The sequence below is a fragment of the Jaculus jaculus genome, chromosome 1 (genome assembly GCF_020740685.1).
Source record: "Jaculus jaculus isolate mJacJac1 chromosome 1, mJacJac1.mat.Y.cur, whole genome shotgun sequence".
Classification (NCBI taxonomy): Eukaryota; Metazoa; Chordata; class Mammalia; order Rodentia; family Dipodidae; genus Jaculus; species Jaculus jaculus.
This window is the reverse complement of record NC_059102.1, coordinates 230815722-230839516: the sequence shown is the minus strand read 5'-3', so window position 1 is coordinate 230839516 and position 23795 is coordinate 230815722. Positions and strand designations below refer to the sequence as shown.

Sequence of the window (23795 nt, the reverse complement as noted above, 5' to 3'; positions counted from 1 at the left end):
TCTGTTTTTGTTTTTCTTTTGTATTTTTGAGGCAAGTTTCTTTTAGGCCAGTCTGGCCTGGAACTTACTAAGTAACCCAGTCTGGTCTTGAATCACTAACCTCCTGCCTCTACCTACCACTTGTGCTGGGTTTACAGATGCATGCCACCACCCTCCATTCTGTTTCACTGTGTTCCCAGTAGAAAAGTATGATAATCTTCTCAGGTGACTTATCCTGAACTCTGATTTTAAGAAAAATATGTCATTGAAGATCTCTTACTGTAGGCTTATACATGCCATAGTTTTTGTATTAAAAGAATGAGCAAACAGGTGAGTGTAGTGATACAAGTCTGTAATTTCAGTGACTTGAGAGACCAAGGCAGGAGGATGGCAAGTTTGAGGCCAGTTTGGTTAGCTTTAGCAAGACCCTGTCTCAAAAGACTGAGTAACTGTGTTAGAGGTGGTGCACAAAGGGGAAGGAGGAGTGGGGAAGGAAAACAAAATATAGTTTGAAAAACATAATGATGGAACCTAATCCTTGCATGCAAATTAAAAATATAAAGTGAATGAATAAATAAATAAATCTAGGGCTGGACATGGTGGCGCATGCCTTTAATCTCAGCACTGTTCCGGGTCAGCCTGGACTAGAGTGAAACCCTGCCTCAATAAATAAATAAATGAATAAATAAATGTGGGGATATAGCTTGGTGGTAGAGTGCTTGCCTAGCCTATGCAAAGCCCTAGGTTCAATCCCTGGTACCACCCCCACCCCCCAAAAAGGAGACAGATAGTTTAGATGCCTTGTTTGTTTGCTGGTGCTTGGTTCTACTAATTCATCCTTTACAAACCTAGTCACTTCATACCCTCTGAGCAAAAACTACACTAGTTGGAAGGTCTTACAATCTAGGGAGGGGACAAATAATAATAGTGTTAGTGATACTGCCCTACAGCTATGAACACAGACTATTATAAATAATAGAGAAATTAATGACAGGCAGTGACATACTCAGGAAAAGGTACTTGATTTGTTTTCTTACCTTTTTAAAGACAATGTCTTAAAAAGGGGAAGAAGGAAGAAAAACAAAAAAGACAGGATCTTATAGACTTAACCTTTGCACTCACTGTGTGAGGCTTAAATGAGCTCCTGATCCTCCCACATCACCGCCCAAGCCCTGTGATTACAGGCAAGGGCCACCAGTGCTAGCTTATTTTGTGTTTTGTGTTTTGTTTTGTTTTGTTTAGCTAGGTTCTCATCTAGTTTAAGTTGGTTAAGAACTTGTTATGTGGCTAAGATTGACTTTAAATTACAGGCCTGTTCTACTATGTTCAGCTTGAAAATATATTGCTTTTATGTTTAAAATGCAATATGTAAGTGTTATAATAGAAAACCTGTTTCATAGCTAACTGTCTATCATTCTCATGGAAATACCAAACTGATCATTTCAAATAACCAAAGTTAATAGGTCAGATTTTAATGCCATTTTGGTGTTTTACAGGAGAAAATGAGTGCTTAGATTTTTTTGTGTCATTAAGCCCTTTAAAGCATATTGGGGGCATAGCACTCTCTCAGGAGTTAACCACTTGAAGGTTAAGTACTCATATGTCTTCAGAGGAAAATGTGCTCTCCAGATACAAAAATTCTTATTTATTTTTATTTTTATTTTTTGTTTTTTGGTTTTTCGAGGTAGGGTCTCACTCTAGTCCAGGCTGACCTGGAATTCACTTTGTATTCTCAGGGTGACCTTGAACTCACAGCACTCCTACCTCTGCCTCCCAAGTGCTAGGATTAAAGGTATGCGCCACTACACCAGGCCAAAAATTTTATTTTTATTGCAGAGTTATACATGAGCAAATAGAGACAAAAAAAAAAAAAAAAAAGTGAGTGTGTATATGTGAATGTAAAGCTCTCCTTTGAGTTTAACCCCAGATCAGCCAGAGTTCAAATCCCTTGCCCTGCTAGCACCAGGCAAGTTCCCAAATCCCTCTTCCCGTAACTAGTGACTTGCTTAAATAGATCCTTCTAGAAATTAATACTTATGGTCTTTTAAACCTTCAATGTGAAAATGTAAAAGATATCTTCAAACAAGATTATGTCAAAGCTGGCTGTGCCTTACTCAGAAGGCAGAGGAAGGAGGATTTCCATGAGATCAAGACCACCGTGAAACTACATTGTGAATTCCACATCAGCCTGAAATAGAGCAAGACCCTACCTAAAATAAAATGTCAAAGTTTTTTAGTAAATGATTTAGGTAACTGCCTGTAAAACTTAAGTAAAGTGCTGGGCATGGTGGTGCATGCCTTTAATCCCAGCACTTGGGAGGCAGAGGTAGGAGGATCACCATGAGTTCAAGGCCACCCTGAGACTGCAGAGTGAATTCCAGGTCAGCCTGGACTAGAGTGAGACCCTTCCTTGGAGAAAAAAAAAAAAAAAAAAACTTAAATAAAGCAAATAGTGAGCTGGAGAGATGGCTTAGTGATTAAGCACTTGCATGTGAAGCCTAAGGACCCTGGTTCAAGGCTCGATTCCCCAGGATCCATGTTAGCCAGATGCACAAGGGGGCACATGCATCTGGAGTTTGTTTGCAGTAGCTGGAAGCCCTGGCACACCAATTTATTTTCTCTCTCTCTCTGCCTCTTTCTCTGTCTGTAGCTCTCAAATAAATAAAATAAACAAAAAAAATTTTTTAAAGAAAGTTAAGCTTTAAAAAATAAATAAATAAAATAAAGCAAATAGTAATTATGCTTTACTTTGATAATGGAGTTCTTTTTAAAATATTTTTATTTAAGAAATGGATATATATAGAGAGAGAGAGTATGGGCTACCAGGGTCTCCTGTCCTTTTTTTTTTATTATTTTTTTTGTTGTTGCTGTTATTTTTATTTATTTATTTGAGAGTGACAGACAGACAGAGAGAGAGAAATTAAATGGGCACGCCAGGCCCTCCAGACTCTTGCGCCCCCTTGTGCATCTGGCTAACGTGGGTCCTGGGGAATCCAGCCTCAAACCAGGGTCTTTAGGCTTCACAGGCAAGCGCTTAACCGCTAAGCCATCTCTCCAGCCCCTCCTGTCCTTTTAAATAAACTCCACCTGCATGTGCCACTTTATGTCAGGCTTCATATGAATACTAAGGAATTGAACCTGGACCAGCAGGCTTTGCAAGCAAATGCCTTTTAACTGCTGAGCCATCCCTCCAGCCCCAATAATGCAGTTCTTGTCTGAAAATGTAGAGCGTTGATTAAATCTTAAAACTTTTTAAGGGTATGGCAGCAACTAGTGGATATATAAATGGTAGGACACTGCCAGTGACTGTTGTGATGGACTAAATAACATTTGTATGTGTTAGTGAAAAAGCAGGAGGCATGTATCTTATTCATCTCTTAAACTCTTAGTTTGAAATTGCATAGAAGAAGTCAGTTGGTACAGTGCTTTCCTAGTGCACAGGAAGCTCTAGGTTCAACTTAACAGTAAGGACTTCATAAAACCACACTATGGTGCACACCTGCAATCTAGCACGTGGAAAGTTCAAGGTCAACCTTGACTGCAAGGCAAAATCTGGGCTACGTGAGACCCTATAAATAAACAAAAATGAATTCATGAATGATAAAATATACTGCAAACTATAAATACCAGTCACACTGATTGCTAGAATACTACAACTAAGCAGTTCTTTTATTTTCTTTATCTTTCAGTGCCATGAAATTACCCTTATCATGAGACAATATATAAGAGAGTTAATACCTTATACTTCAACAAGCTCCTTGTAGATAAAGTGTAAACTTTAAATTCTTTAATATTTGGTTCCATTATTAAAACAACTAAGGTAAAAGAACATTAGTCTTAGATCTTACAAGTAGTTACTTCACAGTCTTTTATCCTATTTTTCACTCTGTTAACATAATTTGTCTTCATTTGTTTTGCTATGGATAATCAAAGTAGAGAAATTGATTACGAATCTTTCTTAAAGCAATACTTTGTTGGCTGTTGTTTTGATGTTACAGATTTATTTGCGGTTCCTAGATTACCAAATGGAGCACTCAAATGAATGCAAGAGAAACTTTGTTGCCGTTTATGATGGAAGCAGCGCTATTGAAAATTTGAAGGCCAAATTTTGCAGCACTGTGGCCAATGATGTAATGCTTAAAACAGGAGTTGGAGTGATACGGATGTGGGCAGATGAAGGTAGTCGGCTTAGCCGGTTTAGAATGCTCTTCACTTCTTTTGTGGAACGTAAGTAAATAATTCCTACAGCATTGAGTGAGCTCTATTGCATAATTTGTATTAATTCACAATACACTTTTGGAATATCTACTTTTGACAAAAACTGTAGAAAGTACAGACTTCCACCAGGCATGGTGGCACACACCTTTAATCCCTTGATCCCAACACTTGGGAGGCAGAGGTAGGAGGATCACTGTGAGCTTGAGGCCACTCTGAGACTACATAGTGAATTCCAGGTCAGCTTGAGGTAGAGTGAGAACCTACCTAAAAAAAAAAAAAAATTAAATAAATAAATAAATAAAAATTAATTACAATTAAAAAATAAATAACTGACTCTCTTAGTTCCTGTTCTTAGAAATTGACTGTCATGTCAGGTGGTGGAGGATGGAAACCTGCCAGCATATAAATAGCAGCTCTATCTAAAAGTAAAAGTGAATGGTAGGGATTTCAGAAGTAGAAACTTAAATCTCTCAAAATTTTCTGTTTTAAAAATAATTAGTAGTGGTTAAGGCACATGCCTATGAAGCTTAAGGACCTAGGTTCAATTCTCCAAGTCCTACATAAGCCAGATACACATGGTGGCACATGCATCCAGAGTCCATTTGCAGTGGCTAGAGGCTCTGGTGTGCCCAGTTCCCATTCCCTCTCCCCCGCAGTCTCTAACATATAAATAAATAAAAATAAAATAATTATCAGTGGCTATAATTCAGCTTGGTGAGTAATTATGACTCCACCGAACCAGTGTCACCAAAGATTTACATACCCTTCTAAAGTTTTTTTCTTTTTGGTTTTTTGAGGCAGGGTCTCACTCTAGGTCAGGCTGACCTGGAATTCACTATGGCCTTGAACTCATGGAAACTCTCCTACCTCTGCTTCCTGAGTACTGGGATTAAAGTTTTCTTTTTAATTTTCTGGGTTTTGTTTTTATTTATTTATTTGAGGGGGACAGATATGGGTGCACCAGGGCCTCCATCCACTGCTAATAACTCCAGACACATGTGCCAACTTGTGCATCTTATGTGGGTCCTGGGGAATTGAACCTGGGTCCTTTGTCTTTGCAGGCAAGCACCTCAACCACTAAACCATCCCTCCAGCCCAGCTTTCTATTTTTTAAGTTTGAAGTTGCAGAAATTTTTAAAAATTAAATTAAGATTTTTAAATTTTCACATGCTATTATTCAGATTCTCCTAATAATAACACCTTTAAAACAAAAAGAAAATGAAAATTGCATAAACCTTATTTTTTTTGTTGTTGTTCTTTCAAAGTAAAGTCTTGCTATATAGTTCAGGCTAACCTGGAATTCACTATGTTCACTATGTAGTCTCAGGCTGGCCTTGAATTCACAGTAATCCTCCTACCTCTGCCTCCCCAGTCCTGGAATTAAAGGCATGTACCACCTTGCCCAGCTAAAACCGTTAACCTTACTAACATATTTATATCACAAATGTTTCCATTAAAACTTCTTATGGTGTAGTTTTTTCACAGTGCTTTAAGTTGCCAGGTGTCCCTGGTGTCTTTGATCTGATAGCTACTGGTCTTGTTTTATCTTGACACCTGCGAAGAGTACTGATCAGTGATTGAATAAAACAGATTTGTGGGCTGCAGAGATGGCTTAGTGGTTAAGCGCTTGCCTATGAAGCCTAAGGACCCTGGTTCAAGGCTTGGTTCCCTAGGACCCATGTTAGCCAGATGCATAAGGGGGCGCACACATCTGGAGTTTGTTTGCAGTGGCTGGAGGCCCTGGCGTGCCCATTCTCTCTCTCTCTACCTGCCTGTTTCTCTTTCTGTCTGTTTCTCTCAAATAAACAAATAAAAATGAACAAAAAAAAAATTTTTAAAAAAAACAGATTTGTTGAATGTTTTCCAGCAGGTTAAAAGAAGTCATGCATTTTATCAAGAGTGCTACTGTGTCTTTCTCAGGGCACTGTGTCAGTAAAGAAGGGGTTCACCACAGTGATTGTCTTACTAATGGTGATTAACTGTTCCACTAAAGTCCATCTCTTCATTAACTGCTGCCACTGCTCTCCAGTATAAAATCACTGGTTTTTCTTAAGTCTCTTTGAGACCACACATATACTCTTTCATAATTAATTTTAGCATCCATTGGTAGTTTCTGCCTGTAATCAGTAACAGCTATTTCTTCAGTGCTTACCTAATGGTGATTTTTCAGTTGCCATCATTCCTCTCTCAGTATATACTGTTAGAATTTTGCTGTGAGGAAAAGCCGGGTTAGTCGCCCTCATTTGTATATTCAGTTGAGCTCATAGATGATTACTTTGGTACCACATGGTACTATAATGCTATTATTACTCTAGAATACTAACATGTTACTGTATAAAGTTCAAGCTTCAGCCACAGAAGCTCCTCCAGTTCGTCTCCACATGCCTGTGTGCCTTCTTTCCTTCCTTCCTCCCTCTTGTTTCTTTCACTGCCAAGTTACCTGGCTGAACCAGGCATGTTGTTTCTCTGCCTAGGGCCAATCATATTACTAGGATGTATTTTCTTACTATGGGAAACCTAACTAGTTATTCAAAATATATTTATTTCTTCAATTCTTATGTGCACATGATTTCAAAACTGCCAGCCATTAACCATTGTGAGAAATTTCCTAATAGTTCTTTTCTTACATTGTGGTAAAATATACACAAAATTAACTCTCAACCATTTTTTTAAATTTTTTATCTTATTATTTTATGTATTTATTTATTTATTTTGGTTTTTTTTAATTTTATTTATTTATTATTTATTTGAGAGCGACAGACACAGAGAGAAAGACAGATAGAGGGAGAGAGAGAGAATGGGCACGCCAGGGCTTCCAGCCTCTGCAAACGAACTCCAGACGCGTGCGCCCTCTTGTGCATCTGGCTAACAAAGGACCTGGGGAACTGAGCCTCGAACCTGGGTCCTTAGGCGTCACAGGCAAGCGCTTAACAGCCTTTATTTTGGTTTTTTAAGGTAGGGTTTCATTGTACCCCAGGCTGACCTGGAATTCACTATGTAGTCTCAAGGTGGCCTTGAACTCAGTTATCCTCCTACCTCTGCCTCCCAAGTGATGGGATTAAAGGTGCATAACACCACACCCAGCTTGCTTATTTATTTATTTATTTATTTATTTATTTATTTATTTATTTATTTATTTATTTGAGATAGAGGGAGAGGAAGTGAAGGAGGGAATGGGTACACCAGGGCCTCCAGCCCCTGCAAATAAACTCCAAATGCATGCACCACCATGTGCATGTGGCTTACGTCAGCCCCAGGCAATCAAACCTGGGTCCTTAGGCTTCGCAGGCAAGCCATCTCTCCAGCCCTAAAAGTTCTGAGTGTGTGTGTGTGTGTGCGCGTGCGCATGCACGCATGCATGCATGTGTATACATGCAGGCATTAGGGTCTTTTGATGCTGCAAACAAATACTAGATACATGTACCACTTTTTGAATCCATCTTCGTGTGTGCACTAGGCCATTGAACCCAGGTCAGAGGCTTTGCAATCAAGTGCCTTTACCACTAGACCATCTCCCTAGCCCCCCATCATCCTCTTTTTTTTTTCAAGGTAGGGTCTCACTCGAATCCAAGCTCCCATCATCCTCTTTTAATGTGTATAAATTAGTGCCATTAATTGCATTTGTTACTTTATTGTAAAACCATTTCCATTATCACCTCTTGAGAAATTTGGTCATTCTGGATGAAAACTCCACCCATTAAACAGTAATTCACCATTTCTCTCTCCCCACTCCTGGTAACCTCTATTTTACTTCACTGTCTCTATTGCAGGTAATGAACATAAGTAGAATTATGTGATGTTTATCCTTTGTTTCCAGCTAGTTTCATTTAGCGTAATGCTTTCTAACTTCATCTACATTGTATGTAGCTCATCAGAATTCTAGTCCTTTTTGAGGCTGAAAATAGTCTGTATTGTGTATCTACCTGTGACAAAATACCTGATAGAAACTTAAAGAAGGAAAGATAGGTTTTGTCTTGTGGTTTCAATAGTTTAGTCCATGGTCACTTGGCCACATTTGCTTGGGCAGAATGTCACAATGGTGGGGGCATGTATCAGAGGAAAGTCTTTAGTTCATGTCTGATCAGGAATCACAGCTTACAGGAAAGGAATAGGGATAACATACCCCTAAGGACTTGTCCCCTAGTTGCTTCAGCTAGGTCACACATCCATGAGTTCTCAAAAATAGCACCACCATCTGAGGACCAAGCATTTAAAACATAAGCCTATGGGGGACATTTCACATTCAAATTGTAACTATAGCAATTATGTATTATCACATTTTGCTTATACACTGATTGATAAACATAAGTTGTTTGTACCTTTTGGGTGCTGTGACTAATTTTACTACAAATATTGGACTACAAGTGTCTTTAACTTCTGCTTTGAATTCTTTTCTAGATTTTTTTCTAAATCTGTTATTTATTTGAGTGTGAGAGAGAGAGACAGACAGATAGAGATAATGGGTCCAACAGGAACTCCAGCCATTACAAACCAACTCCAGACTCATGTGCGACGTTATACATCTGGCTTTACATGGGTACTGGGAATTCAAACCTGAGTCCTTAAACTTTGCAGGCAAGCACCTTAACCTCCAAGCCATCTCTCCAGCCCTTCTTTCTAGATTTTATGATAGATCATGTTTAAATTTATGAGAAACCAACAAACTTTTCCACAGTGGCTATAATATTTTATATTCCCACCACAATAAGGGTTCTAATTTTCCACATAGTCACCAACACCTGAAGAGGATTTTTTTAAATTTTTAAATAATAACCATTCTTGGTCCCCAGCTCCGGGCGGCCCGGGGCGGCCGCGGCGCACGGGGCCCGGGCCCTGCTCGCAGGCCATGGGGGAAGGGGGCGCCGCGGCGGCGCTGGTGGCCGGGCCGCGAGGGCGCGGGGCGCACCGCCATGGGCCTGGCCGGGCTGCAGGAGAATGTGTTTGCTGGGCAATCAAAGATCTATTCCTACATGAGCCCGAACAAGTGCTCTGGAATGCGTATTCCCCTTCAGGAAGAGAACTCAGTTATACAGCACGAAGTCAAATGCCAAGGGAAACCATTAGCTGGGATCTACAGGAAACGAGAAGAGAAAAGAAATGCTGGGAACGCCATAAGAAACACCATGAAGTCTGAGGAACAGAAGATCAAAGATGCCAGGAGAGGGCTGGAGAGATGGCTTAGCGGTTAAGCGCTCGCCTGTGAAGCCTAAGGACCCCGGTTCGAGGCTCGGTTCCCCAGGTCCCACGTTAGCCAGATGCACAAGGGGGCGCACGCGTCTGGAGTTCGTTTGCAGAGGCTGGAAGCCCTGGTGCGCCCATTCTCTCTCTCTCCCTCTATCTGTCTTTCTATGTCTGTTGCTCTCAAATAAATAAATAAAAAATGAACAAAAACAATTAAAAAAAAAAAAAAAGATGCCAGGAGAGATCCCCTGGCACCTTTTCCAAACCAAAAATCTGAAGCAGCAGAACCTCCAAAAACTCCACCCCCATCATTTGATTCTACCAATGCAGTTGTCACCAAGCAAGCCCTGAAAAAGCCCCTCAAGGGCAAGCAGGCCCCCCGGAAAAAAGCTCAAGGAAAAACACAGCAGAATCGCAAACACAGATTTCTACCCGGTCCGAAGGAGCTCCAGGAAGAGCAAAGCTGAGCTGCAGTCTGAAGAATGGAAAAGAATAGACGAGCTGATTGAGAGTGGGAAGGAAGAAGGCATGAAGATTGACCTCATTGATGGCAAAGGCAGGGGCGTGATTGCCACTAAGCAGTTCCGCAGGGGGACTTGGTGGGGGAATACCACGGGGACCTCATTGAGATCACTGACGCCAAGAAGCGGGAGGCTCTATGCACAAGACCCCTCCACGGGCTGCTACATGTGCTATTTTCAGTATCTGAGCAAAACATACTGCGTGGATGCCACTCAAGAGACAAATCACCTAGGGAGACTGATCAACCACAGCAAATGTGGGAACTGCCAAACTAAAGTGCATGACATCGATGGCGTGCCTCACCTCATCCTCATCGCCTCGCGTGACATCGGGCGGGAGAGGAGCTCCTGTACGACTATGGCGACCGCAGCAAGGCCTCCATTGAAGCCTACCCGTGGCTGAAGCATTAGCCATGGTGGTGCCCTCCCCTCCACCTCCCTTCTTCAAAGGACAAAGTGCTCTCAAAGGGAAATGGTTTTTTTTACATACTTAATCTTAGCGAATTCAGATGTTTTTAAAAGTATAATAAGATGCCTTTTCACTGTAGTATTTAAATATCTGTTACAGGTTTCCAAGGTGGACTTGAACAGATGGCCTTATATTACCAAAACTTTTATATTCTAGTTGTTTTTGTACCTTTTTGCATACAAGTCTAACGTTCATGCTTCCCGTGCATGCAGTCAAAGACTCAGCACAGATTTTAGAGGAAAGAGTCAACCTTGAACTAGGAAGCTGGTTGAAAGCCAGAACTTACCCCGCACCCTAATGTCCCATGACAGGCAGGCGCGAGGGCACCGCTGCCCCCCACGCACGGCCTGGACGGGATGTCTCCAAGCTCTTGTTCTCACCGTCTCAACGGACACGCATCAAAGTGTATGAATATTTTTTAAAAAGCAGTGAGTTAGTCTTCCCCTCTGCTTTCTTGAAAGCTTACCTGCCTGGGGCCTGGAGGCGCCAGCCAAGCGCAGGCCTTCTCTTCCAGGGCTCGCTGCTTTCCCAGGCACCTCGAAGCATCAGGGTGGGCATCAGACTAGAGGTATGCCGGGAAAAGCACTTTTCCCTGAAACTGCGTTCATTCTTTATAGAAATGTGAACACTGAATTTATTTTAAAAAATAAAAAGTAAAAATAAAAAGACAAAAAATTAAAGAAAAATGGAAAAAATCCACAGAAAACAACTTACATGTATATAGGTCTTGAAGTGAGTGAAGTGGCTGTGCTTTTATTTTGGTATTCTTTTCATTTTTATCTTTTTGTTTTTGTTTTTTTTTTAGAGGAGATTTACGATGGTATTCTATTCTAATCAAAAGAAAAGTTTTGTAGTGGGACCAGAAATTACTAAAACTGATCCCCTCCCCCTTTCACTCCCTCTTTTGCTGCCAAGACCTGTTTGTTGATTCCCTGGTGTCCTTAGCAGCCTGCCAGCCTAGACACCAGGTGTGTGTGGCAGCCAGCAGGGCTCAGGGGCAGGAAACCGGGAGGAGGCTCACATGTGACAGCAGGAGCGTGGCTTCCTTCTCCCTCCCTGGGGAGGACCTGGTCCTCACTCTTCACCTTCAATCCAAGGATGGGGCTCGGGAGCCAGTACATGTGAATGGATCCAGGTATGAGAACCTGCCCTTGCCCTTGACCCCTGGCCTCATGACGGTGCTACCTAAGAAAGTCTTCCCTGCAACCCCCGCCCCCACCCCTGCTAGCCTGGTCACAGAATTGGAGGAGGATCTGACAGGAGCATCTAACTGTGAGATTAAATGTCTTGGTTGTACCTATTTTGTGATTTAGCTTTGTATTTAAATAGCAAACAAACAAAAAAGGAAATAAACTTGAAAATTATTTGTCATCATAAAATAATAATAATAATAACCATTCTTTTGAATGCAAAGTGGTATCTATTTTTAGAATGCAGTTATATGTGGGATGTGGAAGTGTATGTATGTTGGTATGTGTTTGGGCACACATGTACAGGTGCATTCACGTGGATGTAAGTGTGCTTGCAACTCTGCCCATTTTTAATTGGGTTGTTTGCTTTTAAGTTGTAAATTTTTTTAATATATGTTTGATATCAGTCCCCTATCAGACATACAATTAGCATATATTGTTCAAATACTGTGTGCTGTCTTTTCACTGTCTTGAATAGACAGGAGTCTATTGGCATGGTATAAAAGCTTTTTATTTAGATAAAATTTTGTTTTGTTGTGATATTCAAGAAATCATTGCCCAAGCCACTGCCATAAAGCTTTGCCTCTTATACTTTCTGTTAAGAGTTTATGGCTTAGCTCTTATGTTTAATTAAGTCTTAGATTCATTTGAAATAAATGTTTGTATAAGGTGTAAGGAAAGAGTACAATGTCACTCTTTTTCATGTAAATATCCAGTTTTACCAGTGTCATTTATTAAGATGATTGTTCCCTCAGAGAATGGTTCTCTCCGTTGAGAGGCAGGAAGGTGCATCAGGGGTAAAGTGTTTGCCACACAAGCATGAGTTCCTCAGTTAAGGTGCTGAGAACCCACATAAAACCAGATGCAGTAGTGAGTGACTAATCCCAACCATCCTGTGGCAAGACAGGAAGAGGTGACAGGAGAATCCTCAAGCCTGCAGGACAAGTAGCCTAGAAAATGCAGTGGTGAACAAGAGAATGTTAAACAAGGAAGTCAAGGAGTAACTCCCAGGGTTCTTTTCTGACCTCCACATGCATGTCATATACACACCCACATTCCCATATACATGAACACACACACAAAAATCATACACCAAAAAAATTTAAGCTTATATGAGGAAGGGTTTTTTGGTGCACTCAATTCCATTACATGTCTGTTCATAAGCTAGTATCAACTCTTTTGATTTGTAGACTTACAGTAATCTGCAAAATCAGGAGGTATGAGTCTTTCGACTTTTTCTTTTGGTTTTCAGCTGAACTTTTTTTTATTAATAGAAACTTTGTATGGACACATCATATGTTGGTACCATAATTTCCCTCCTTCCTGTCCCCACTCCACTGAAGGCCCTTCTTAGTGGGATTGCTGGTATTCACCATATGGTTGTGGGTTATGAGTTGTGAAAGCAGAAGTCAGTCATCGTGTGGGGTCAGAAATGTCTCTGGATATTTCCTTCCAATTTGTGGCTCTTACATTCTTTTTGCCACCTCTTGCACAAAATTCCCAGGTCCTTGGTGGATGTATGTTGTCCACTTTAGGGTTGAACTCTCAGCAACTTCTGGATTTCTGCTTTGGTGTGTTTTGAGTATCCTCAGTGTCTGCCCAGGTTGTCAGGCTGGCCGCAGGAGCCGCACTCATTCATCCCGCCAGTTCCTGTGTGGTTTCACCCAGGGCCTAGCTAGCTGTTGTATGAGGGTGGTTCATCTCCTGCCAGAGTGTCAGCTGTCCTTCTCCTGTTGATAGACTTTGGTTGTCCTCAGCTCTCACTGCTTTCTGAAAAAGAAAACAAAAACAGCTTAATGGCACGCAGCACAGCCCTGCTTCCAGCCTCTGTTGCCCTCCCAGGCAGCTGCTCAGGGATGGCTCTACCCTGGGGCATGACTCCCAGCTCAGCTCCAGCTCACAGTCTCAAGTTTCTCTCTCCTTTTTTTTTTCTTTTTTCAAATTTTCATTTTTTTTTTTTTTATTTGAGGGAGAGAATGGGAGCACTAGGGTCTCTGGACACTGCAGAGGAGCCCCACATGCATGCATCACCTTGTATATGGCTTATGTGGGATCTGGAGAGTCAAACCTGGGTCTCTAGGCTTCATAGGCAAGCACCTTAATTGCTAATCCATCTCTCCAGCCCAACTTCTTTTTTTCTTTTATTTAAAAGAATGTTTTTTATTTATTCGAGATAGAAAGAGAGAGAATGTATCTATATGGACAAGCCAGGGCCTCCTGCCACTGCAAACGAACTGTAGACACATACACCACTTTGTGCACCTCCTTTACATGAATACTAGGGAATCAAATCCAGTCTGTCAAGCTTCACAAGAAAGGGCCATTAATGGCTGAGCTGTCTCTCTAAGCCCTCAATGTTTTCTTTTCTAAGATAGATTTGGCGCTGGGCATAGTGGCACACGCCTTTAATCCCAGCACTCAGGAGGCAGAGGTAGGAGGATTGCCATGAGTTCAAGGGTACCCTGAGACTACATAGTGAATTCCACGTCAGCCTGGGCTAAAATGAAACCCTACCTCAGGGGAAAAAAAGGAAGAAAAAAAAAAAAGGTTTAGCTACTAGATTCCCTTCAGATTTCAGGGATTTTAGGATGCGGCTTGGTTGTTGTTTGCATGTGTATGTGTACATAGTCTGTGCATGCAGGTTTATGTGTGTGCTTGTGCATATGGAAACCAGAGATAGAAGTCAGGGGTCTTCCTTGATAACTCTCTGTTTTATCGAGATAGGGTCTCACTTGAACTCAGAGCTCACCAACTGGTCTAGTGTAGCAAACCAGCTTACTGGGATCTGGGAGCTTTTGATTTGCTTCTGTATGTCTGAGCTGCAAAACCTAGTCTCAAGCTTCTTTTTATTTAGGGTAACACTGCTAGGATTTCAAGCTTGAGAAGATTATTCTAAATTTAATATTGCAACTTTATCATAGTGCCTCCATTTAAATTGTGTTTCAAGTAGAAGGAAAGGGTGTGAAAGGAAATTAAATTTTGTTGCATGTCAAAATTGTTCTATAAAATGCTGAAGGAGTAGCAGCTCACCATGAACTGAGCAAGCTTTAATAAACATAGAGAGAATATACTTGACAAACAATCCACTTTCATTAGATGATCAGAAAGGAGCTGAGATAGGTGGCATCTGAGACAGTAGCCATTTAGAATGGGTATCCAAGATACATAGTTAACTTCACATTAAATCACGACATTATCATCTGATATACTGGATGTATCAGTAACCTCCTGGTCAGGGAACATTGCCCAGTGATTAATGTGCTTACCACGCAAGCATGAGGACTGAAGCTCAAATTCTAGCACTAAAAGCTAGGCATAGTAGCACACTGCTGTGATTTCAGCGCCAAGGAGGTAGAGATAGAATTCCCAGAACTTGCTGCCTAGCTGTTTTAGCCAGATAATGAGTATGAGCTCCAGGTTCAACAAGAGACCCTGTCTCCAAAAATAAGGCGGAAGGGCTGGAGAAATGGCTCATCAGTTAAAGGCACTTGCTTGCAAATCCTGACAGCTCAGGTTAGATTCTCCAGTACCCACATAAAGCCAGATGCACAGTATGGTGTGTGCATCAGAAGTTGATTTGCAGTGGCAGGAGATACTGGTATGCCCATACCCTCTCTGTCTTGTAGAAATAAGGTGGAGAGCACCTATTTATTAAAAAATAAAAGGAAGACACTCACTGCCAATCTCTGGTCTCCACACACATAGACACACACATGCACAGCACACATACACACACAAAAAATAATAACCTCCTGAAGGTTTTTCCAGTTCTGAATGTCTTTATAGAAAAATTTAAAGCATGCTCAAAAAAAAATTCCTTTTACAACAACCACGGAGGTTTGTGTGGTAATACAAAGCAAAGCAAAAACTGAATGCTAGACTGTGAATCCAGACTTAATGCAAACAAAATCATTCTAAGACTCTCTTTATTGTTCTGATTGTACCTTAACTATGGTGTGTGTGTGGGGGGGGTGTGTAAGAGAGAGAGACGCATAGGCTAGCTTCTAACTCAGTGATCCTTCTGTGTCATCCTCTCCAGTTCTAAGATTTGTAAGTCTATTTTTGCCTAAGAATTGTAGCAACACTGCCAACTATTTTCACAGATTCTTTTCCATCCTTTTAAGTCTTTTGTGCCTTCAGGTATAAAGTGTTTTACAGGCAAAGTATCATTGGATCTTCTTTTCTTTCAACCCATTCAGCCAGTCGTTCTTCACATCCTAAGTTATCAATGCAGAAGGACTTCTGCATTTTGTTAGTTATTAATTATGTCTTACAGCTTTGTTGTCCCTAACCAGCTCGATTATGGCCTTCTCTTTTTTCTTTTTCTTTTCTTTTTTTTTTTTTTTAATTTGTTTTTGGAGGTAGGGTCTCACTGTGGTCCAGGCTGACCGGGAATTAACTCTGTCATCTCAGGGTGGCCTTGAACTCATGGCAATCCTACTACCTCTGCCTCCTGAGTGCTGGGATTAAAGGCATGCGCCACCACGCCCGGCTTTTTTTCTTTTTTTTTAAGCAGTAACTATTCCCTTTTTATTTCTTTTCTACATATACTATGATTAAGTTTATCATAATTATAATAAAGATTATATCTTTATGAATTGTTTTAATGTATGGAACTAACCTTTAATATCTGGTGAGAATGTAGAAATTTTTTCATATTAAAGAATATTAATTACAGCTCATGCGCAGACAAATTATCCAACTATAAGAGTGAAGAAATATAAACAAGGGGTATATGTCAGTAGAGGGTATGAATTCAGTCCCCCAACACAGGGGTGAAAAGTGGGGCAGGGTAAAAAGAATAGGAGGAGGAACAGATCAAAAAAGATTTTATGGGGCTGGAGAGATGGCTTAGCAGTTAAGGCGCATGCCTGAGAAGCCTAAGGACCCAGGTTCGATTCTCTAGTTCCCACATAAGCCAGGTGCATATGAAGGCACATGTGTCTGAAGTTCATTTACAGTGGCTAGAGGCCCTGGCATGCCCATTCTCCACACCCCGCCCATATCTCTAATAAATAAATAAACAAAATAAATCTTTAAAAAAAAGATTTTATAAGAAATGCTATTGAGAGGTTAAAGAGCATGTTATAAATTGGTCATATTTCTATCAGGTTATCATCTTATTTCATGTCTCCCCCACTCCCATTCCACTGAGAGCCTTTACACCCATAATCACTTTTGGGATATGAGTGCCACTTCAAAAATTTTAAGACTCATTTTAGGATTCTTTCTCTAGGGTTCTAATAATTCAGATGAACAAATCCCCACAAAGCAAAATATGGCTTTGTAGTAATTTATTTTTATTTTTATTTATTTATTTGTCTATTTATTTGCTTCTCTGTCTCCTAAAAGTCCAAATGAGGGTTGGGAAGATAGATGGCTCAGTGGCTAAAGATACTTACTTGCAAGCCAGCCAGTGACCTAAGTTGAAACCTCAACACCCACATAAAGTCACATGCAAAGTGGTGCACACATCTGAAATCTCTACACACCTATGGACATGGGAGGCGGGGCCAGGAGAATGGTGAAGCTTACACTCAGGAGCACAGAAGACTATGCCTCAAGAAGGTCAACAGGCTGGGCGTGCTAGCACACACCTTTAATCCCAGCACTTGGGAGGCAGAGGTAGGAAGATCACTGTGAGTTCAAGGCCACCCTGAGACAACAATGAGACCCTACCTCGAAAAGCCAAAAAAAAAAAAGGAGAAAAAGAAGGTAAACAGGAAAGAGCAACACGTGGAGGTTGTCCTCTGACCACATACACATGCCAGGACATGCACATACCCACGCACACAAACACATGCACAAATAAGTAATAAAGGTAGAAAAATCCAAATACTACTTCACTGCTTCTTAATATTTAGTTTACAAGAATCTTGAAAAAGTAATGTCACTCTTTTACCTGTTTTAAATGACGCTTAACTAATACACATGTGGCCAGACTAATTAGCCTCTCTAGCAGTCCCTTTCCTCCTACTTGAAGAAAATTCCCATTTAAAGTAGATTGCGCAGATACAGTTAAGTGTGTGTACTCATAGCACATGTACTTGAAAATCTGTGGTGTATTTTATATTGTACTGATGAAAACAAATTTTAGCTTTTATATCATGATAATGAATAATGAAGTAATGATGAGGCATATGATTTGTATAAATCTGTAACAAAAGTGTAATAGTAAAGGTGCAGAGAGTAAGATATCAGATATTTTCTTGAGAAACTTGAAAACTGTTTTCTTCATCATTTCAAGATATAATATTATTATTCCATGGATTCTGTATTAAAGTCATGGCTGCTGATGACTAACCACACATTGTATTGTTGCTGAGCTCTCATATCTACATTTTTAAAGAATTTTGTGTTGCTAAATGATTTGTTTGGCCAACTAACCTCCCTACCTATCTTCTCTTTGATAGTTAACATCATAGGAGAGTGCTGTGTTTGATATGAAGTTGTTCTAAAGCAAAGCAGCCCTAATTTGGAACTTTTTAAACTTAAAACAGTTACACAGAGGTTATTTCACTATATCTAGTAACTACAATCAATGCTTTGTACAAAGGCATTGAACCAGAGCTGATTCAGAATATAAAAAGTGGCGGAGAGAGGATTGAGCCTAGAAAGGTAGATGAAAGTTAGAATATAAAGGCCTTCCAATTAAGGATAAGATTAGATTTAGACTCTATTATAGGCATCTAGGAGCTGTGTTGTACAATAACAAAGCATTTTCTATGGACAGAGGGTGAAGACTAGTTAAGAGGTTACTTCCATACTTAAGGTGGTACCACATGATCTAAACATAGCAATGACCAGGTAAAGCAGAGTTACAAAAACACAATCAGCAAGATTTAGTGACAAATCCAAAATGAAAGGCAAGTGAGAGTCAGACACACTTGTAAAATGAAGATTGGAGCTGGAGAGATGGCTTAATGGTTAAGGCTATTGCCTGAGAAGCCTAAGGACTCGTGTTCGACTCTCCAGATACCATGTAAGCCAGACACACAAGGTGACGCAAGTACACAGTGTCGCACATGCACACAAGATGGCATTCACATCTGGAGTTCAGTCACAGTGGTTGGAGGCCCTGGCATGCCAATTCTCTCCTTTTCTCTCTCATAAAAATAAAATTAAATTAAAAAGGCTACGTAGGGGCTGGGGAGTTGGCTCAGCAGTTAAAGACGCTGGCAAGCCTGCCTATCCAAATTCAATTCCCCATTATCCATGTAAAGTTGGGACAACTGGCGAAATAAGCAAGGGTGATGTTTTCCTGTGAACTGGATACCAGCACAAAGGGGAAGGAGATCAATGCAGAGAAAAATCAACTCCTACCAAATCAGAGAGCCAGAGCCTCAGAGGCCCCCAACACCTCAGCACTGAAGCAGACCAAAAATGAACCCAACATGGCTCAGGGAAATCTTGCGGAAGAGGGGGCGGAAAGAATGTCAGAGTTACATGTTGGGTCATGATTTTCAGAGACATTTATCATACTAATAACTGAGGGCTAACTCCACAATGCACGACCCATTTTCAATAACAAGGAGGGTCTAATGGGAGGGGGTAGATCACAGATGAGCCTAAATAATGGTACCAAACTGCCTGTATTTACTGAAAAGAAAACTAATAAATTAAATTTAAAAAATAAAATAAAATAAAACAGACAGCAAAGTTGTTAAAAAATAAATAAAAAAAAAATAAAGTTGGATAAAAAGTGGCACATGTGCCTGTGATCCCAGCATGCCTACAACAATGGGAGGCAAAGCCAGCTTGGGGGCCAACTAGACTGGCACACACACAGCATAAAAACCCTATCTCAAAAAGGTGGAAAAGAGGGAAAACACCCTGAGATTGTCCTCTGCCCTCCACATGCGTTCCATGGAAGGCAAACCATACATACCAATAAAATAACTACATAGAGGCTATTTCATTATTTCAGATAAGTACACTGAGTGCTTTGTACAAAGACATAGCCAAAGGAAAAATCCTGCCATTACTCTCCTACCAGCATCCTGTGCCATCTAGTGCACTGTGCTACACCATGCATAGCAGTCGGGCACTTAGTAATGTGGCTAGTCTAAATTGATTGTGCTATAGCTATTAATTTGTGTCATGGATTTCAGAGACCTGGCATGAAATAAAGTTTAAAGTATGTCATAATAATACTTCATATTGGCTGCATGTGAAAATGGGATGTTTTATAAGTTACTTTAGGACCTCCTAGCCCCTCCATTACATGACTTTTTAGATCGGTAAATCCCGGCATGCAGTTTATAGTCATAGCTAAGATGGTTGCAACAAAAGGATGTGCAACAGAACCAGCAAAAGGAAAAGATTATTGAGAGATTGGAGGAATCCGAGCACAGGCATTCTTATGGTCTCTCCCTTCTATGAGGATCGCTGAGCACCGTGTTTCTTCAACAGCAAGAGATGCAGTAGCACCATGTGCAATATTTTTGCTTAAAGAACACCATTAGAGACTCATCAGCCAAGGCTTCTGTTGCTTCTAGTCACAGAGGCATCCTCTCTCTTGCATACACCAAAATCCCTGACTGCCAAAAAGAAAGCAGATGTTTGGCATAAATAACATCATTTACATAAACTGTAGTCACAACAAACTATGTCTCTTAGGAAATGAAAGAGAGTCATGCCTCGATGCCAGCCAGGTGCCAACCTTGCTAGCAGAGCATTCTAAAGGTGGAACCCGTCAGGGTGGCCATGCTAATTATTTTCTGCACAAACAACTTGAATTGAATAAATATATTAATGAAATTATTTTCCCCATTTTAATTTGTAATGTTCACGTACTCATTTTTGGATCATATTTTGGACAACAATAATCTGTATCTTACATGAAATTTCTTTCTAATATTTTTCAGTTATGCTATTTTCTCCAAATATATTACTGATTTCTAAATATGATAGTTAGCCAAACAAATTTCCTCAAGTGATATCTTTAATTTTTCCTTTTTTCAAGGTAGGGTCTCACTCTAGCCCAGGCTGACTTGAAATTCACTCTGTAGTTACAGGCTGGCCTTGAACTTGTGGCAATCCTCCTACCTCTGCCTCCCTGAGGCACCACCACTCCAGGCATCATGTGATATGTTTATATGAACTAATCAAATGAAGACAGTGGTAAAGCTGAAGTGGACATGGTCCCATGTATCAGATTTGCATTCGTCACCCAAGAACACAGAGAAAACCATCTCTCTAAAAATGTGTGTGTGTGTAATTAGTTTTGTACTTAGTGAATGCAGTCAAGTTGGTACCATTGTTAGCCTCCTCCCTGACCGCCCCTCTGCAGGAACCCTCCTTGCTGTGGAGTATGGGTCATGCATTGTGGGGTTAGCCATCAGCTATGAGTAGGAGGCAATGTGTCTGCATATCATGACCCAACATGTGCCTCTGACATTCTTTCCACCCCCTCTTCCACAAATTTCCCTGAGCCATATTGGGTCCATTTTAGGTCTGCTTCAGTACTGAGGTCTTGGGAGCCTCTATGTCTCTGGATACCTATTTTAGAAGGAGATGGTTGTTTTCTGTGTCTATCTCCTTCACCATTGTGTTGATACCAGGTTCACCAAGAAAACTGCATTCTTGCTTGTTTCCCTGACTATTCTTAGTTTCAGCTTGGGCCCTTTTGAGGTATGATGGGGCGATTCTCTTAGAATCTGTGTCTGTGTGAAAAGGGGAAGCAAAGTCTCTGGTGGAGAGTAAGATAGCACCAGATAAATAGTGTAACCCTTGTTTTTTAGAACGAATATAATATGTGTAGGCCCTCTTAGAGCCCGTGATTGGTGGGAGCTTAATAATGGAGAGTGGGCTCATTTTTGGATGTGATTCTGACTTGTTTCCCAGTTCCAGCTATGAATCTACCCAAGATGGTGACATACCTAGCAAGCATCTCGAGGACCAGACAATAAGGTGGGTGGGGAGGGGGACACAAAACTGGACCCAAACGGCAATGGTACTGTAAAATTCTACATCCTAAATGACAGATCAAATGGTTGAACCTTCACCAGGCCCTTAGAAGGAACACCTGAATCACAAGGCCCTGGAGAGGGTACAATGAAGACTGACCTAATCTCCTTCTGTTTCAGTTTCTCTCTCTCTTTCTCTTTCTCTCCTCCCCTCTCCCTCCCTCTTCTCTCTTTTATGTTACTTGTCTTTTTCTTCTTTTGCTCCTTGGGCACTGACCTTTAACTCCCAGTACTAGCATGTTGCTGTCATCTACAATGAGCTCTTGATCAAAGACACCTACAAGGTTTCCCAAAAGAAGACAGAATTCTGTCAGAGCACTTGATGACCCACCATATGCTGTTGGCACACAGCATGGAATGACATGGCTGGAAGCTGGAAGAGAGTCAATCCCCACACAGCACATCTAGTGCTGCATGAGCAACTGGGGGAACATGACCAACTTCTGTCCATGCAACTTATGGTCTAGGCTACTTTTCAGCAAACAGCCTGACGTGATGCTCACACAAGTGCAATAGCGATGCACAGCTGTGATGGGAAACCAACTGCTCTTGATTTGTCTAAATGCTTTTTTAAAGGCAGCCTGAAATCTCTGTTTGTTTGTTTGTTTTTGATGTGTGTGTGTGTGCTGTGTGTGCATGTGTATGCTCACCTACATCAGGAGATTGAGGGGGAAAACTCACTTGTAGGGGCCAGGGCAGAACACTGGGCAGCTCCATGGCTCTTCTGCCCATTCTTTCTTTGAGCCGGAGTCTCGTACTTATTACTGAAGCTTGCTGTTTACATGAGCCCAGGTGATTCCCTGGTCTCTTCTCCCCTTTGCAGAACTGAGGTTATAGCTACACATGTTGAGCTGTTTATGTGGGTTCTTAGAGATTCAACCTCAGGTGGTTTCAGTCCCCTCAACCCTTTATACTTGCACAAGAAGCACATTTAACCACTGAGTTATCTCTCCGGCCCTGAAAAATCTCCATTTTTATAACAAATTAATAACTCAAAAATAGTAAATTTTTGTGTTTCTCATTAACTTAAATGGTTGAACTCTATTTTGTTATTCTGTAAGCTGATGATGATTTGTAATTGTTCTGAATCCATCCACACAAGCAGTATTTAAGAAGTCAAGGGCTGGGCATAGTGGCACATGCTTTTAATCCCAGCACTCAGGAGGCAGAGGTAGGAGGATTGCTGTGAGTTCGAGACCAGCTTAAGTGAACAGTGAATTCCAGGACAGCCTGAGCTAGCGTGAGACCCTACTTCAAAAAAAAAAAAAAAAAGTCAATATAAGTGGCCTAATTCTGCCTGAGAAATTTGCTTCATTATAGATTGGAGATGCAACTAAAATAGTATAACTTTGCTAAAAAGGATGATGTGGAAGAGCAATCAAAATGTTTAATTCATTCCCAGGCACTGAATATGCCTTGCTCTTTAAGAAAAGACGTGGTTTCAGGACAGTCATTTCTAGGACTAGAACTGTGACAGTAGCAGAAGATATTTTTGTTAAACTAAATCTATAATGTGATTTTCAGTGACATATTGCTGACAGATTCCCTGCAGACTTTATTGAAGGACAGAAACATCTTACAGCATCATTGCTACATTTCACTGGAAGTACAATGAAAGTAGAAAGTAGACTCCTAGGCTGTAAGGATAGCAGTTCATATATGGTGCTATTTTTGTTATTTGTCCATTGCAAAGATTCATAGTTCAGCCATTTTAACTTGGTTTTGAATTAAAGGAATTCATTTTACATTTTCTATCAATAACTAGTACTTTGAGTCTTAAACAGCTATTCTATTACAGTGAGAAGCCATAAAGCTTAATAGATTTGTAATTATAAATAATACAAGTTTGGTCAAAGTATATGCATACATGAAAATGTTACAATGAAACCCAATATTTTATACATTCATTTTTTTTGCTTTATTTTTTATTTGCAGGGGGAGAGAATGTACACATCAGGGTCTCTTACTACTGCAAATGAATTCCAGATGCATGTGCCACTTGGTGTATTTGACTTTATGTGGTACTGGGGAATCAAATCTAGACCATCAGGCTTTGCAAGCAAGTGCCTTCAACCACTGAGCAATCTCTCCAGGCCTTGTACATTTAATACACACTAATTAGAAAGAAAATATAACCTATTTTTATAAAACAGTCTGATAAAATAATGCTGTTTTCTGATCACTAAATAGTACAGAGTACAATTGTAAAAAAATATGTAATAAAACATGAATATTTCCCTCTCAGTGCTCAGAGCAAACAGGTTAACCT

The 23795-nt window shown here is 40.6% G+C and overlaps 1 protein-coding gene and 1 pseudogene across 3 annotated transcripts in view; both read left to right on the top strand.

Moving 5' to 3' along the window:
- Neto2 (neuropilin and tolloid like 2) overlaps positions 1-23795 on the top strand; it is an 86924-nt gene that overhangs the window by 51801 nt on the left and 11328 nt on the right. For all 3 annotated transcript variants that reach the window (XM_045137862.1, XM_045137861.1, XM_045137871.1), the window contains one exon: positions 3978-4206. In XM_045137862.1, coding sequence (XP_044993797.1) covers positions 3978-4206 — 229 coding nt within the window. The remainder of the gene's footprint in view (positions 1-3977; positions 4207-23795) is intronic.
- LOC123455949 lies at positions 9082-10360 on the top strand (annotated as a pseudogene).